General features: G+C 39.3%; 1 protein-coding gene across 1 annotated transcript in view; it reads left to right on the top strand.

The window, feature by feature from the left end:
• LOC126298900 (putative Dol-P-Glc:Glc(2)Man(9)GlcNAc(2)-PP-Dol alpha-1,2-glucosyltransferase) overlaps positions 1-16603 on the top strand; it is a 98928-nt gene that overhangs the window by 42027 nt on the left and 40298 nt on the right. The window contains exon 4 of the mRNA XM_049990438.1: positions 15769-15920. Coding sequence (XP_049846395.1) covers positions 15769-15920 — 152 coding nt within the window. The remainder of the gene's footprint in view (positions 1-15768; positions 15921-16603) is intronic.

Genomic DNA, 16603 nt, shown 5'->3' with positions numbered 1-16603 from the left:
AGCTGCTGTTTTAGTGAATTTCAATGTCTCTTTGTTCATACGAGTACCTCTCATGGAGTCATTAGAACTTACAGGAATTAAGTTGTAAGAGGACATCTTACATCTATTCAAAAACATGCTTACCTTGACTTTTTATTTAATGAATAACATTTGGACCAAACTGGCAGTATTATGGGTAGCCCTTTGTCTATCATAATAGCTAACCTTTGTGTGGAAGACATGAGGAAAAAGCACTTCAGTCAGTGGTGTTTAAACCTAAATATTTGTGGAGATATGTGGACGACACCTTTCTAGTTTGGCCACATGGAGCAGCAACATTTCCTGCATTTCTGGAACACCTTAACCCACTCCCATCTGAGCATTTGCTTCATCATGGAAGTGGACAAAAATGGAGCTCCTATGTTTAGATGTTTTGGTCCACAGAAGAGATGATAGTTCCTTTAGTTGCTGTGTGTTGGGTAAACCAACTTACTGACCTATATCTAAGAGCTATGAGCTGCCATCACCCATCTATACGCTGTGGCATAGTTGGTTGGTTGGGTGATTAATATGGTGGCGGGGACCAAACAGCGAGGTCATCTGTTCCATCAGGTGAGGGCAGGATGGAGAAGGAAATCGCTCGTGCCTTCTCAAAGGAACCATCATGGGATTTGCATGAAGCGATTTAGAGAAATCACTGAAAACCTAAAGCAAGATGACTTTACATGGGTTTCAGTTGTTGTCCATCCAAATGCGAGTCCAGTGTGCTAACCACTGCTCCACCTCACTCGGTGTGGCTTAGTAAAGACTTGCAATCGTAGAGCTAGGTTTCTCAGATGCAGGGAGCTTATCGGCGAAGCTTAGTGATCTTCTCTCTGTATGTGTATGAAACAGGTGCTCTCTGATAAACGGAACCATAATGCATTTCAACTTGCACACACAAAAGTTCACAAACATTCAGAAGAAATGTAGAACTCCACAAGGATGGTTTTTATAAACTATGTTGGTGGCATGTTCTATAAATTGGCAGGATGTTCAAGAAACATTGTCTTCCTCCCTCCAGCATGAGTGCAAACTATCTTGGGTTCTGTTAAAGACAACCTACGTCTAAGGAGACCAGGTATATATAAAATCCCATGCCGTGTGGGAAAATGTACATTGACCATATGTGTCGCTCTGTTAAGGATTGAAGTGCTGAACATAGACGCCACACCAGATTCGGTCAGCCAGAAAAGGCTGCTGTGACTGAATACTGTCTTTACACGGGGGTACAGGTGATCTACGGAGAGAGAAACAGCCTTACGTTTGCTTCCATGTACTGGGACTCCATCATTGCAGAAGCAGTAGAAAAATGTATAAGTAATGACCTGATCAGTTGAGACTCGGTATTTCAACTCAGCAATACATTGCAACCAGAATGGACGGTATTACAGCATCGTCAGCCACAGACGAATGAATCGGAGTCAACTCTGATGGGGAATCGGTGTCTGCACACTTAAACTGGGTGCCAACACTGCCTGCGTGCATGCTCAGCCATGATTTACACTTTCCCTTATAGTAGATGTGAAGACAGTGGCCCGTTTCTCCGGCAGGGGGCTCTTGGACATAACTGTGCTCTGTGTTTCGTCTACAGTGATGTTGTAACCCCAACCCTTGGCACCTGCACTTTTCCTAGTGAGTTGGCACATATATTGGCGAGCCAGTTCAGCAACACCTCAGTAAGCACCTGAAGATGACTAGCAACTGTCTCACTGAAATACTGTGAACCTCCCACATTATCTGATTCGACACCCGTGATCCACTGAAACAGTTATTATCTCAGGAAAGTCTGATACAGCAATACTTTTCTTTCTGAGACTGACTGATAGTTGTGTTTAATGTTGTATTAGAAATAACATGATTTAAATCCACTGTACTGATGCTCATTTAAGAGACTCCACACCTGCAACATCAAAATTTCAGGGATTTTCTATCTTCTTGCTACTGGGTGTCATTTAAGAACCGTGACACATTTCTTTTGACTAAGCGAGTCCACTGTTACTGTATTCAGGACTTGATGCTGCTAACATTTGTGTTTTTATTTATTTATTTATCTGTTTTATTTTTTACTGAAATACCTGGTATTCACAGGTTTTCCGTCATTTCCCTGAATCGATACAGGCAAATGCCAGGATAGTTCCTTTGAAAGGGCACGGCCAACTTCCTTCCTCGTCCTTCTCTAATCCAATGAGACCGATGACCTCACTGTTTGGTCTCTTCCCCCAAAACAATCTAATCCTAGTATTGACAATACCTTTCGCAACTTAGTGGTTGTTGTTGTCTTCAGTCCTGAGACTGGTTTGATGCAGCTCTCCATGCTACTCTATCCTGTGCAAGCTGCTTCATCTCCCAGTACCTACTGCAACCTACATCCTTCTGAATCTGCTTAGTGTACTCATCTCTCGGTCTCCCTCTACGATTTTTACCCTCCACGCTGCCCTCCAATGCTAAATTTGTGATCCCTTGATGCCTCAAAACATGTCCTACCAACCGATCCCTTCTTCTAGTCAAGTTGTGCCACAAACTTCTCTTCTCCCCAATCCTATTCAATACCTCCTCATTAGTTACGTGCTCTATCCACCTTATCTTCAGTATTCTTCTGTAGCACCACATTTCGAAAGCTTCTATTCTCTTCTTGTCCGAACTAGTTATCGTCCATGTTTCACTTCCATACATGGCTACACTCCAAACAAATACTTTCAGAAACGACTTTCTGGTACATAAATCTATATTCGATGTTAACAAATTTCTCTTCTTCAGAAACGCTTTCCTTGCCATTGCCAGTCTACATTTTATATCCTCTCTACTTCGACCATCATCAGTTATCTTACTTCCTAAATAGCAAAACTCCTTTACTACATTAAGTGTCTCATTTCCTAATCTAATTCCCTCAGCATCACCCGATTTAATTTGACTACATTCCATTATCCTCGTTTTGCTTTTGTTAATGTTCATCTTATATCCTCCTTTCAAGACACTGTCCATTCCGTTCAACTGCTGTTCCAAGTCCTTTGCCGTCTCTGACAGAAATACAATGTCATCGGCGAACCTCAAAGTTTTTACTTCGTCTCCATGAATTTTAATACCTACTCCAAATTTTTCTTTTGTTTCCTTTACTGCTTGCTCAATATACAGATTGAATAACATCGGGGAGAGGCTACAACCCTGTCTCACTCCTTTCCCAACCACTGCTTCCCTTTCATGCCCCTGGACTCTTATTACTGCCATCTGGTTTCTGTACAAATTATAAATAGCCTTTCGCTCCCTGTATTTTACCCCTGACACCTTTAGAATTTGAAAGAGAGTATTCCAGTCAACATTGTCAAAAGCTTTCTCTAAGTCTACAAATGCTAGAAACGTAGGTTTGCCTTTTCTTAATCTTTCTTCTAAGATAAGTCGTAAGGTCAGTATTGCCTCACGTGTTCCAACATTTCGACGGAATCCAAACTGATCCTCCCCGAGGTCCGCATCTACCAGTTTTTCCATTCGTCTGTAAAGAATTCGCGTTAGTATTTTGCAGCTGTGACTTATTAAACTGATAGTTCGGTAATTTTCACATCTGTCAGCACCTGCTTTCTTTGGGATTGGAATTATTATATTCTTCTTGAAGTCTGAGGGTATTTCGCCTGTCTCATACATGTTGCTCACCAGCTGGTAGAGTTTTGTCAGGACTGGCTGTCCCAAGGCCGTCAGTAGTTCTAATGGAATGTTGTCTACTCCGGGGGCCTTGTTTCGACTCAGGTCTTTCAGTGCTCTGTCAAACTCTTCACGCAGTATCGTATCTCCCATTTCGTCTTCATCTACATCCTCTTCCATTTCCATAATATTGTCCTCAAGTACATCACCCTTGTATAAACCTTCTATATACTCCTTCCACCTTTCTGCCTTCCCTTCTTTGCTTAGAACTGGGCTACCATCTGAGCTCTTGATATTCATACACGTGGTTCTCTTCTCTCCAAAGGTCTCTTTAATTTTCCTGTAGGCAGTATCTATCTTACCCCTAGTGAGATAAGCTTCTACATCCTTACATTTGTCCTCTAGCCATCCCTGTTTAGCCATTTTGCACTTCCTGTCGATCTCATTTTTGAGACGTTTGTATTCCTTTTTGCCTGCTTCATTTACTGCATTTTTATATCTTCTCCTTTCATCAATTAATTTCAATATTTCTTCTGTTACCCAAGGATTTCTAGCAGCCCTCGTCCTTGTACCTACTTTATCCTCTGCTGCCTTCACTACTACATCCCTCAGAGCTACCCATTCTTCTTCTACTGTATTTCTTTCCCCTATTCCTGTCAATTGTTCCCTTATGTTCTCCCTGAAACTCTGTACAACCTCTGGTTCTTTCAGTTTATCCAGGTCCCATCTCCTTAATTTCCCACATTTTTGCAGTTTCTTCAGTTTTAATCTACAGGTCATAACCAATAGATTGTGGTCAGAGTCCACATCTGCCCCTGGAAATGTCCTACAACTTAAAACCTGGTTCCTAAATCTCTGTCTCACCATTATATAATCTATCTGATACCTTTTAGTATCTCCAGGGTTCTTCCACGTATACAACCTTCTTTCATGATTCTTAAACCAAGTGTTAGCTATGATTAAGTTGTACTCTGTGCAAAATTCTACCAGGCGGCTTCCTCTTCCATTTCTTAGCCCCAATCCATAATCACCTACTATGTTTCCTTCTCTCCCTTTTCCTACACTCAAATTCCAGTCACCCATGACTATTAAATTTTCGTCTCCCTTCACTATCTGAATAATTTCTTTTATTTCATCGTACATTTCTTCAATTTCTTCATCATCTGCAGAGCTAGGTGGCATATAAACTTGTACTACTGTAGTAGGTGTGGGCTTCGTATCTATCTTGGCCACAATAATGCGTTCACTATGCTGTTTGTAGTAGCTTACCCGCATTCCTATTTTCCTATTCGTTATTAAACCTACTCCTGCATTACCCCTATTTGATTTTGTGTTTATAACCCTGTAGTCACCTGACCAGAAGTCTTGTTCCTCCTGCCACCGAACTTCACTAATTCCCACTATATCTAACTTTAACCTATCCATTTCCCTTTTTAAATTTTCTAACCTACCTGCCCGATTAAGGGATCTGACATTCCACGCTCCGATCCGCCCCACAATCCAGGAGAGTTGTCACACTTGAATACCTTGTTAGTGAACCCCATTTATATGTGGCTGTGCGCGCCTCTGTTTTGCTAACGCGCGACTCTGACCAGTCATGTACGCATAACACCTGGGTTGGGCCAGTGGGCCCCTTCTGCCTGTAACTTGTGCCATCCAAACCGCTGCATTTACTCTTTTCAGCAGGTCTACAGCCCTGTGGCCCCCATTCTACTTCGCAACCACATGGTAACATAACTTAATGTCAGCAGGCCCACGCCTGGCTGTAATGTGCGCGCACCAAAATATTGCACTGATGCTAAGCTTTTCCCATCTTAAACGGTGGTGCTGCTACATTATTCCCCCCTTCAGAAAGACCTGGTCCCCGGGTTGACCTCCAACTACTCTTAAACTTGTTTGGGTCGGCACGTACTTATGACATATTTACTACTACTATTAGAAAACTTAGATGTGGTCTAGTCCTCTTAAAACATATGACATGGAACAAAAAGTAAAAATTCCTTACTGGATGACCACTCCACTTAACGCTCAATCAACATGCAACAAAGTTAAGGCTGCGATAGCACTTGGCACAGAGGTGCTCAAGATGATCATTGCTTCTTGTTGCCTTTCCCTATATTGAGCGATATGCTGCACAAGTTGTTCAGCTGTAATGCACCCCTCTTGATCTGATATGAACTGGTTTACGGATCTCAACAGATCTGACTCCAGTGTTTGATTTGACAAGGTAAGGGTCTGCCTTGGCAAAAACTCTTGAAGTTGCTTTTACCCAGTACAGCTGTGGCTGTGTAACATTCAGTTGCGTGCTCCTGAAATTGACGCTGGCAGATGGAAGGTTGGTCCTATTATGTTACACGCAGTTCCATTGATTAATGTTTCGCTTCTGCAAATACTTCCTGCCCAAAACAACTTGCTACTACTATCAAATTTCGTAGGTGGAAAAGATCCATTGCATCCCGTCCTGTTGCAAGCTCAATTTTGGCTCCACAATGCCCCTTTGATAGCCTATTTCTTTCCTCCTGGCTGAAAATAACTGCACTGTGCACATGTCCGGATTGGTGCTTATCACCCTGGCTGGACATACTGTTACCTTCCCTCTGTGGCAGCTTTGTAATTCCTCCCTTGTCATCCTGGCGTACCGGCTGTTAACTGCCGAGATCAGCTTGGTCAACGCTCACCTTTTCAGTGACCTGAGGACAGTGAGCACCATCACCCTTCCTCCCTCTTCAAAAAGACTGCTGTCCCCAGCAGGCTCACAGTGCTCAAAAACGCATACAACATATGAAAATACAATGCCTAATTAATCTATGCAAACCTCATGATAGAAATCAATAAAAAAAAATACAAATACTCCACTGCTTTCTGGATTGCAAAGCATACGATACATCTTCCTGGTTTTCTCTGCCCTGAACAACTCTCTTCACTCCGTTTCTTCCTCTTCCCTTCCTGTGACATGCCTGGAATCGTATAGCAACAGCCCTTAAATAGCTGTAACCGCCCAATGTGTACTATCGTTGTTCTAGTTGGCAGCTGAAGCTTAACACTAATGGGGGATGTGGTTTCAACTACTTGGTATGGCTCTTGACACCTCTTAACGAACTTCTTTCTTTTCTCTTTCTACATCTTCATCTTCATATATACTCCGCAAGCCACCCAACGGTGTGTGGCGGAGGGCACTTTACGTGCCACTATCATTACCTCCCTTTCCTGTTCCAGTCGCATATGGTTCACAGGAAGAACGACTGCTGGAAAGCGTCCGTGTGTGCTCGAATCTCCCTAATTTTACATTCATGATCTCCTCGGGAGGTATAAGTTGGGGGAAGCAATATATTAGATACCTCATCCAGAAATGCACCCTCTCGAAACCTGGACAGCAAGCTACACCGTGATGCAGAGCGCCTCTCTCGCAGAGTCTGCTACTTGAGTTTGCTAAACATCTCTGTAACGCTATCACGCTTACCAAATAACCGTGTGACGAAACGCGCCGCTCTTTGGATCTTCTCTATCTCCTGACAACCCGACCTAGTACAGATCCCACACTGATGAGCAATACTCAAGTATAGGCTGAACGAGTGTTTTGTAAGCCACCTCCTTTGTTGATGGACTACATTTTCTAAGGACTTTCCCAATGAATCTCAACCTGGTACCCGCCTTACCAACAAATAATTTTATATGATCATTCCACTTCAAATCTTTCCGTACGCATACTCCCAGATATTTTACAGAAGTAACTGCTACCAGTGTTTGTACCGCTATCATATAATCATACAATAAGGAATCCTTCTTTCTATGTATTTGCAATACATTACATTTCTCTATGTTAAGGTTCAGTTGCCATTCCCTGCACCAAGTGCCTAACCGTTGCAGATCTTCCTGCATTTTGCTGCAGTTTTCTACTCTGTATACTACAGCATCATCTGCGAAAAGCTGCATGGAACTTCCGACACTATCTACTAGGTCATTTGTATGTATTGTGAAAAGCAATGGTCCCATAACACTCCCCTCTGATACGCCAGAGGTTACTTTAACGTCTGTAGACGTCTCTCCATTGAGAACAACATGCTGTGTTCTCTTTGCTAAAAACTCTTCAATCCAGCCAGACAGCAGGTCTGATATTCCATAGGCTCTTACTTTATCGGGCGACAGTGGGGAGCTGTATTGAACGCCTTCCGGAAGTCAAGGAAAATGGCATCTACTTGGGAGCCTGTATCTAATATTTTCTGGGTCTCATGAACAAATAAAGCGAATTGAGTTTCACACGATCGCTGTTTTTGGAATCTATGTTAAATCCTTCAGAGTAGATTCGGGGTTTCCAGAAACGACATGATATGCGAGCAAAAAACATGTTATAAAATTCTACAATAGATCAATGTCAGAGATATAGGTCTATAGTTTTGCGCATCTGCTCGACGACCCCTCTTGAAGACTGATTCTACCTGTGCTCTTTTCCAATCATTTGGAACCTTCCGTTCCTCTAGAGACATGCGGTACACGGCTGTAAGAAGGGGGCAAGTTCTTTCGCGTGCTCTGTGTAGAATCGCATTGGTATTCCATCAGGTCCAGTGGACTTTCCTCTGTTGAGTGATTTCAGTTGCTTTTCTATTCCTTGGACACTTATTTCGATGTCAGCCATTTTTTCGTTCGTGTGAGTATTTAGAGAAGGAACTGCAGTGCGATCTTCCACTGTTAAACAGCTTTGAAAAAAGGTGTTTAGTATTTCAGCTTTACGTGTGTCATCCTCTGTTTCAATGCCATCCCTGTCCCGGAGTACCTGGATATGCTTTTTCGAGCCACTTACTGATTTAACGTAAAACTAGAACTTCCTAGGAAAGTTGGTACATAGAATTTTACTTTCGAATTCGAATGCTTCATGCATAGCCCTCCTTACGCTAACTTTGACATCGTTTAGCTTCTGTTTGTCTGAGAGGTTTTGGCTGCATTTAAACTTGCAGTGAAGCTCTCTTTTCTTTTGCAGTAGTTTCCTAACTTTGTTGTTGAACCACGATGGGTTTTTCCCGTCCCTCAGTTATACTCGGCAAGTACCTGTCTAAAACCCATTTTACGATTGCCTTGAACTTTTTCCATAAACACTCAACATTGTCAGTGTCGGAACAGAAATTTTCGTTTTGATCTGTTAGGTAGTCTGAAGTCAGTCTTCTGTTACTCTTGCCAGACAAATAAACCTTCCTCCTTTTTTTTATATTCCTATTTACTTCTATATTCAGGGATGCTGCAATGGCCTTATGATCACTGATTCCCTGTTCTGCACTTACAGAGTCAAAAAGTTCAGGCCTGTTTGTTATCTGTAGGTCCAAGATGTTATCTCCAAGAGTCAGTTCTCTGTTTAATTGCTCGAGGTAATTTTCGGATAGTGCACTTAGTATAATGTTACTGAATGCTCTGTCACTACCACCCGTCCTACACATCTGAGTGTCTCAGTCTATATCTGGTAAATTGAAATCTCCACCTAAGACTATAACATGCTGAGGAAATTTATGTGAAATGTATTCCAGATTTTCTCTCTGTTTTTCTGTCACTAATGCTGCTGAGTTGGGAGATCGGTAAAAGGAGCCAATTATTAACCTAGCTCGGTTGTTGGGTGTAACCTCCACCCATAATAATTCACAGGAACTATCCACTTCTACTTCACTACAGGTTAAACTACTACTAACAGCATATAGGAGCTGGATAGTATTACCCATTGTCCTACTCTATACTGTGGTAAACTTCCTTTTCACTTCACTGCGTCTTCATGCGTTTCCAAAGCCTTCGTATTTGCCTTTTGTACCCGTTTCCAGACATCCCGAATTGTTCTCGCGAATTGACGTACAGATTCACCGGTCCTTCCTTTCTGTTGTTGTTGTTGTTGTGGTGGTGGTGGTGGTGGTGGTGGTGGTGGTGGTGGTGGTGGTGGTCAGACTTTCTGTAGCTTCACTAAATCAAATGGTGACAGCATTTTTCACCCATACACTACTTCAATACTAGGTCACAATGTTGGCAGAGTAATATCATTAACAGTACTACTTTTCATAACAAACTTCTGTGTACTAGCCACAAAACATTCATGTTGTAAGCTCATTAGATGTTGCTACTGCAGGTGTACACATATTTATAAATTATACAATTGTATGATACGGAATAAAAAGAGTAATTAAATAGGTAAAGCCTGCCGTGGGCTTATCATATGTATGTTATTACAGTAATAAAATGCAATAAATTAGGGACACAACTAAAGTTAGATTGTTAAAAAGGAAATAGTTAAGTGACAGTAATTCTGATATTCCCTTGTATCTAATTTTAGATAAAAATATAATGTAATCCATAAGAACAAGTTAATGGAACTAACAAAATAATATACAATGCTAAAATAGATACATGAAGAAACCAAAGGGAATGAAATGAGAGACTGTAGTAAGTAATCAGAGCACTCTGTTGTCGTGGCCGCCAGAGTAACACATACACGAGAAGTGGTCAGAGGAACTTAACTGCTAGGGAATCTTACCCTGAAACGTATCATTGCAAGAATGATAAAACAACGTACCAGTCTATTAATAAGATTATCTAGTAATGAAATATATAAACAAAGAAGGGACAAGAAACCATGAGTAATACACTCAATGTAAGAACGAAACAAACATATAAAGCACTGGATACTAGGTAAAGGCAAAAGCAAGATATGTATGAGAGGTTTTCATTGGTTAAAGTAGGACACTATCAAACAAAGCTAATTAGACATTGGGTACAAAATTGCTCTACCCATTGAGCACTTTTGCTGGCTCTTGTTTCTGTAAAAAGTTGAGAGCGTGCCATTTTTGCACCGTGTGGAACAGACATTCCTTATTCTCAGTGCTCCCTAAAATATGACCAGTTTGATGAATGCAATCCCAAAGCAGTGTTGTTACATGGCTGGGAATAGTCCCTAAACCTTACGTCAAAAGAGCAGCTGGTTTGGTCGATATGATACGTATCACAGTTGTTACAGTCAATCCTGTATACTCCAGAGCCAGCAAATTTGTTATATGCGCTTTTCAGTTTATATTCTACAAGCAATTTTAGGGTGCTGTTAACTGGAAAGGCACATCTAACATTAAATTTTCTGAAAAGTTTCCCTATTTGCTGGGACATGTTGCCGTGAAATTTCCTTGGAATGGTTTTCGTTCTTATTGGTTCTATTTTATGGGTGAGTGTCCATTTGCCTGCTGTTTAGTCTGTTAGTTCCATAAGCTTCACTCTTACAAACGTCATTCTATTTTTACCTAAAATTTGCTACAAGAGCATATCAGAATTATTTTCACTTAATTATTTTCTTCTTAAGAATTGAACTTTTTTCATATTCTTAATTTACTGCATTTTGTTACTGTAATAAATTATACACCTGGTAAGCCTGCTATAGACTTCACCTGTTGAATTATTCTTTTTATATCATATTGTACAATTGTGTAATTGATGGATATGTGTACATCTACAGCAGTGACACCTAACGAGCTTATGACACAAACATTTTGAGGCTGCTGCACAGCAGTTTTTTATGGACAGCAGTGCTGTTAACAAGATGACTCCACCAAAACTATGACCCATTATACACCATATTTTAAATATGTGTACGATACTAAGTTGATTTTGTGTTTGTCTTTTGACAATACCTCTATGGCTCCATAAAATTAGGCCATATTTAAAACAAGTATATCTCCACATATTTAATGTGTATGTTTTCCACATGTATGTTAGTAATACTTTGGCCTGCTTTATTATTTCAACCCACAACTTGTATTTGTATTTTTTCCCATGTTTGCTACAGATATGAAGATAGTTATTGCTGACTGAAACAGATAGTCAAGGACCTAATGGTTTTGTGATGAAGAGACGGAAATAAAGAACTTTATAATACTCGTAAAGTTTAATGTTTGTCAAAGCAATACTGACTGAGATATAGTTAGTTGTTTGACTCCTTGCTTGACTTCGATGCAGAACAAGTGTGAATTTATAGTGACTTTGAACTGTTATAACTCGGACATCTTGTACAACATTAAGAATATTAATGAAGTCAAACAATGGGAAATAGGAACTCATCATATAGCGGAGATGCTGAGTCGTAGAAAGGCACAGCAAAAAGACTGTCCGAAAGTGAGCTAGTGTCCAACAAGGGTTTTGTCGAAAATAGACACACACACACACACACACACACACACACACACACACACACACACACACACACACACACACACAAAGGCTTCAGCTGCCAGAGACTGAGGTGCTGTGGGTGTGAGCTGCTTTTGAATGTGTGTGTGTGTGTGTGTGTGTGTGTGTGTGTGTGTGTGTGTGTGTTTGTTTGTTTGTTTGTTTTCAGCACACACCTTGTAGGCCGAAAGCTCACTTTGTGGCAATCTTTTTGTTGTAGCTGTGTGCGACTCAGCATCTCCATTGTATGCTGAGTAGCATCTATCGTTTTCATAATATTGTTGAGTAATAATGGAAAAAAAATTTCATGCCAGAAAATTTTACACAAAATCGCTCAAAAAAATTGGTGATTATCTAATGGGGGCTAACAATGCTAGATAATTTGAATGGAAGATGGGCATGAAAATCACAGTATGAAAAAAATTAAAACTTTGGTTTCTAATATCTCCTAGAGTAAGTGCATGCTGAATATGAAACATATTATGCAATAGCTTGGTAACTTAGTGATATGAAACACACAATTTCCTTCACCTTTCCTTTTCCAGTGGTATACAGATGTGTTGATGAAATGACAGTTTTATGAAAAATGTGAAAGCGGGGTGTATTAGAATCTTTTTACAAATACTGTTGTCTCTTAAAGCGTCAAAACCAGTTTCATTCAAAACAATGTGTTTAAAGCCCCCTAGAACAGTGGGTTTAATTTTCAATATAGGCTAACAATGCTACATAAGTGGAGGTAGAACAGCTAGAAGAATTGTGCTGCATATAAATTTTGACAATGGCTTCTTATATCTCATTAATTAAAAGCATTATAAACATGAAACTTTGGCCAAAACTACTTAGCAACATAAGTTTTTCTAAAATAAAATGTCATTCACGTCCTGAGCTCCAGATTTCTACAAAATCAGTTCAGACTTGATTTTTTAAAGATTACAAAAATAGATCACATTCAACTTGCTTTTAGAAAATCTCTTCTCCAAAGTTCATTTGAAACTAATCACAGGTGGAAAGACCGTATTGAGGCATACAGATAATCATGTTTGATGTGCACTAGCAATACTTGAAAATGAAGGACAAATGTGAGGAAATGTACCGCAGCAACAGGCTACATTTTAAGAATCTGTTGGCTATGTTCTGTTACATGTATTTTTTTTATTTGTAACATGACGAAGTAATACCTTAGTATATTACCTTGGTCCACCTCCTGCTGCTTTACGCTGACTTTTCCTTTGTCCAAGCTACACCCAGCTGAACTGACTGGCTTGCAGATGTGCACCTCCATTCCATTACACAAGTCTGCAAGGTTTTGAAATGTAAATTAAGAAACCAAATCACAGGCTTGGTAACCTGGGTGAAGACACTCAACCATAGCTGGTATTGTCCAGCTGTCAGACGTGGCCCCTGTAGTGATGGGGCCACCAATTGATGATCTTGAGCCGGTAATGTCAGTGTCACCATAGACCTATGTGATGTATTACTTGTCAATATAAGAATTAAAAATAAATGCAATGAAACATGGACAACAGGTTGCTGGAGTGTAGCTTGCTGCCGTGGTACAGTCCTTCAAATTTTTCCGTCTTTTTCAGGTATTGTTGGCGCACATTGGGAAATCGAACGAAAGTTACTGAATGTTGGAAAATGTGCTCTTTCCAATTGCTGTTGGTTTGAAATCAGTTATGGAAAACAACTTTTCTAAAAGCAAGTTGAGTGTGATATATTTATGTAATTTTTACAAAAATAAAGTTTGAATTGATTTTGTAGAAATTTGGAGAGCAGTACGTGAGTGATATTTTATATTGGAAAACTATATGTTGTGGAATTACGTCCAAAGTTCAGTGTATCATGCCTCTAATCAACAAGATATTAGAAGCCATTTAAAACTTTGTTTGCAAACACTACACAATTTTTCCGGCTACTTTGCCTCAATTTGTGTAGTATCGTTAGCTCATTGAAAATTAAGGCTAATGTTTGGGGGGGGGGGGGGGGTGTTTCGAATGATGTTTATTTTGAAGCTTCAGTAGAAAATAGTTGTAAAATAAGTGTAGTAGAGTATACCCTACTTTCGCATTTTCACAAAAATCATCATCTTTTTGACAAATTTATAGGTTATTGGAAAATAAGAAAATACTGTATTAAACATTCTTATGTTACCGAACTGTTGCTTATGAAGATTCATGTTCAGCATGCCTTTACTCTACAAGCTATAAGAATCTGAAGTTTACGTCTTTTTTGTGCTGCAATTTTCACTCACAACTTTGATTCAAATTACATAGCATTGTTAGTCCGTGTTGCATAATCAAATACACCACTTTTGCAGTTAAAACCATTGTCTTTCTGATGAACCCAGTCTGCAATGTTTTATAGAACATAGTTTCTTACAAAATCAGGTTGAAGATACATTTTTGTTTTTGCAAAATCTTCAGATTTATTCAGTATTGGGAAGTGGTATATAAATGAAACGTCATATTTGAGGATCTTGTGTTGTTAGGTTACTACATGCCAAGTTTTATGTTTGTCGTAGTTTTAGTCCGTGAGATATTAAAGCCAACTTCTGGAGACAGTTTTTTCTTTGTTTTTTTTTTTGTCTAAAATTTTCTGGCTGGATATGGCTTATAAAAAGTTTATTATTTCTCTTAAGATAAAGCATAAAGTTGAACAAGATGGCCAAATTTCATTTCTTTTGAGAAAGTATTGCCAGAGATGTAAAAGTTCAAAGTTGTCAGAAATTCATGTTTGCTCTGTGCAGTCGCTCAAGGAGTCAAACAAGTGACAACATGTTGGCCAGTATTGCTTCACAGAATGTTAAAGACTACCAATGTTCATTGGTTACATGTGCAAATGTTCACATAAAATTTCAATGAAATCCGTGATGGTCAAGCTGGGAGGCCTCGGCGAGTTGACTTGGAATGACCCTCTGTTGTAGTGTGAACCAGCTTTTTGACGGATGCACAGAGATGAGCATAGCAGAGTGAAGTGTATTGGCTACAGTTCAGATTAGCAGATATACAAGAGACTAGTTAAATCACAAACAACTGTAGTTTGTGTGTGCATATGGCAGTACTATAGGTAGATAAAGCATTAAATTTGAAACCATAAAACTGTATTGCACTAGAAAAGTACCCAGACTATTGCAGCCCAAAGCAGCTTTCATCATACCTTCTAAATATATAGTAGTATGTCTCATCAGGTTTGATGAGATGAAGAAAGAAGGGGACAAAATCTTGTTTTTAAGTGTAGTTGCACATGCAGGAATAAAACGATAATGTGTTCATTTGTTCATTAATGTTAACGATAATCATGTATACATATCCTGTAAACAGATTTGTTCCACATCATTTTGATAAAAGAATTTTTCAAATGATCTATGTAACAACTAACCAAAGTAAGTGTTCTGTGTTCCATAAAGCTGTTCCAAGATTCCATTTTCATAATAGCAGAGTACCTGATGTCTGTAACTTTCCTGATCCCTGTATTTGAATAATTTATTGTTGATATGCTGGTTTTATGGAAAATTTTTGAACTCATTTCTGCATTGTCTTGTAAATACATCAATGGTGGGTAGACAGACTTGGACAGTGTTTGGCTCAGTTGCAGAAACTTTTTAAAAACACAAAACAGCTGAAGATTAATTGTAAGATATTTAAGAGTTGTTCCTTTTAGGAAGTTAAGTTCCAGTAGAATAAGTCAAGTAGTAAGTTTATGAATATTACTTGGATTATTTAAGTATTTAGAGGTCACTGGTAATGAGAAACATGTTCCTTAGTACAACAAACATTGGTATTAACTACTATGCCTTTCATAGTTTTAACAGATATCATTTATATATTAAATTATATGTAATTTTTTGTTTGTGTTATAAACGATATATAAATTTTATTATTATGTAGAAGGCTATGTAATACGTGATTTGTTTGTGATTGTTGTTTCTTGGCCTAGGTGTTATATCCATCTTTGTGCGTCAGACCAACGTGATATGGATAGGATTCATACTCCTCATTAAACTCTTCAGTTTACTCCAGCGTGATATGGTAGCTGTTGGACAGTACGTGAATGTGTTAAAAGATGAAGAGTTCTTTCAAATGGTGATGGTAAGATCATATTACATATCTTTCTGAAATAAAGGTGATGTACAGGTTGTTAATGAAAACTGCACTTTCTTTTTCTTCGAAGAAGTGTTTTTCTCGTGGAGGATATTTTTCTTTGACAGTAAACTAAACCAGTTCTAACAGAAAACAGTTATTTGAAAAATAAAACAAAGTACTGGGACATTGAATGAGATTTTCACTCTGCAGCGGAGTGTGCGCTGATACGAAACTTCCCAACAGATTAAAACTGTGTGCCGGACCGGGACTCGAACTCAGCTCCCGAGTTAGTCTCGGTCCGGCACACAAGGAAGTTTCATACTGGTACATTGATATAAGCAGAAGTTGGAAGAGAAGAGAAGTGCATTAGTAACTATTATGATTCCTGTGGAAGTAATTTAATTTGAGACTGGAGGAGCAATGAGGGAAATTGAGACACCTGACTACAAAATATCACATTGGGGAATAACCAGAAGGTTTCAGGTTTTGTGTGTGTGTGTGTGTGTGTGTGTGTGTGTGTGTGTGTGTGTGTGATTTTAAAGACTTCAAGGGAGCTATTCGGCTTACAAAACTGGAAAAAGGTTGTGAATAGATAAAATTAAGTTGACTGGAGATATTTCTTATAAAATCACTATATTTGATCAGAAGGTTTCAGCAATACTGAAGGGAAAGGATACCAATGGAATAAA

Source organism: Schistocerca gregaria, chromosome X (assembly GCF_023897955.1).
Source record: "Schistocerca gregaria isolate iqSchGreg1 chromosome X, iqSchGreg1.2, whole genome shotgun sequence".
Taxonomy (NCBI): Eukaryota; Metazoa; Arthropoda; class Insecta; order Orthoptera; family Acrididae; genus Schistocerca; species Schistocerca gregaria.
The sequence above is the reverse complement of the archived record's forward strand: the minus strand, read 5'-3'. Positions and strand labels throughout refer to the sequence as shown.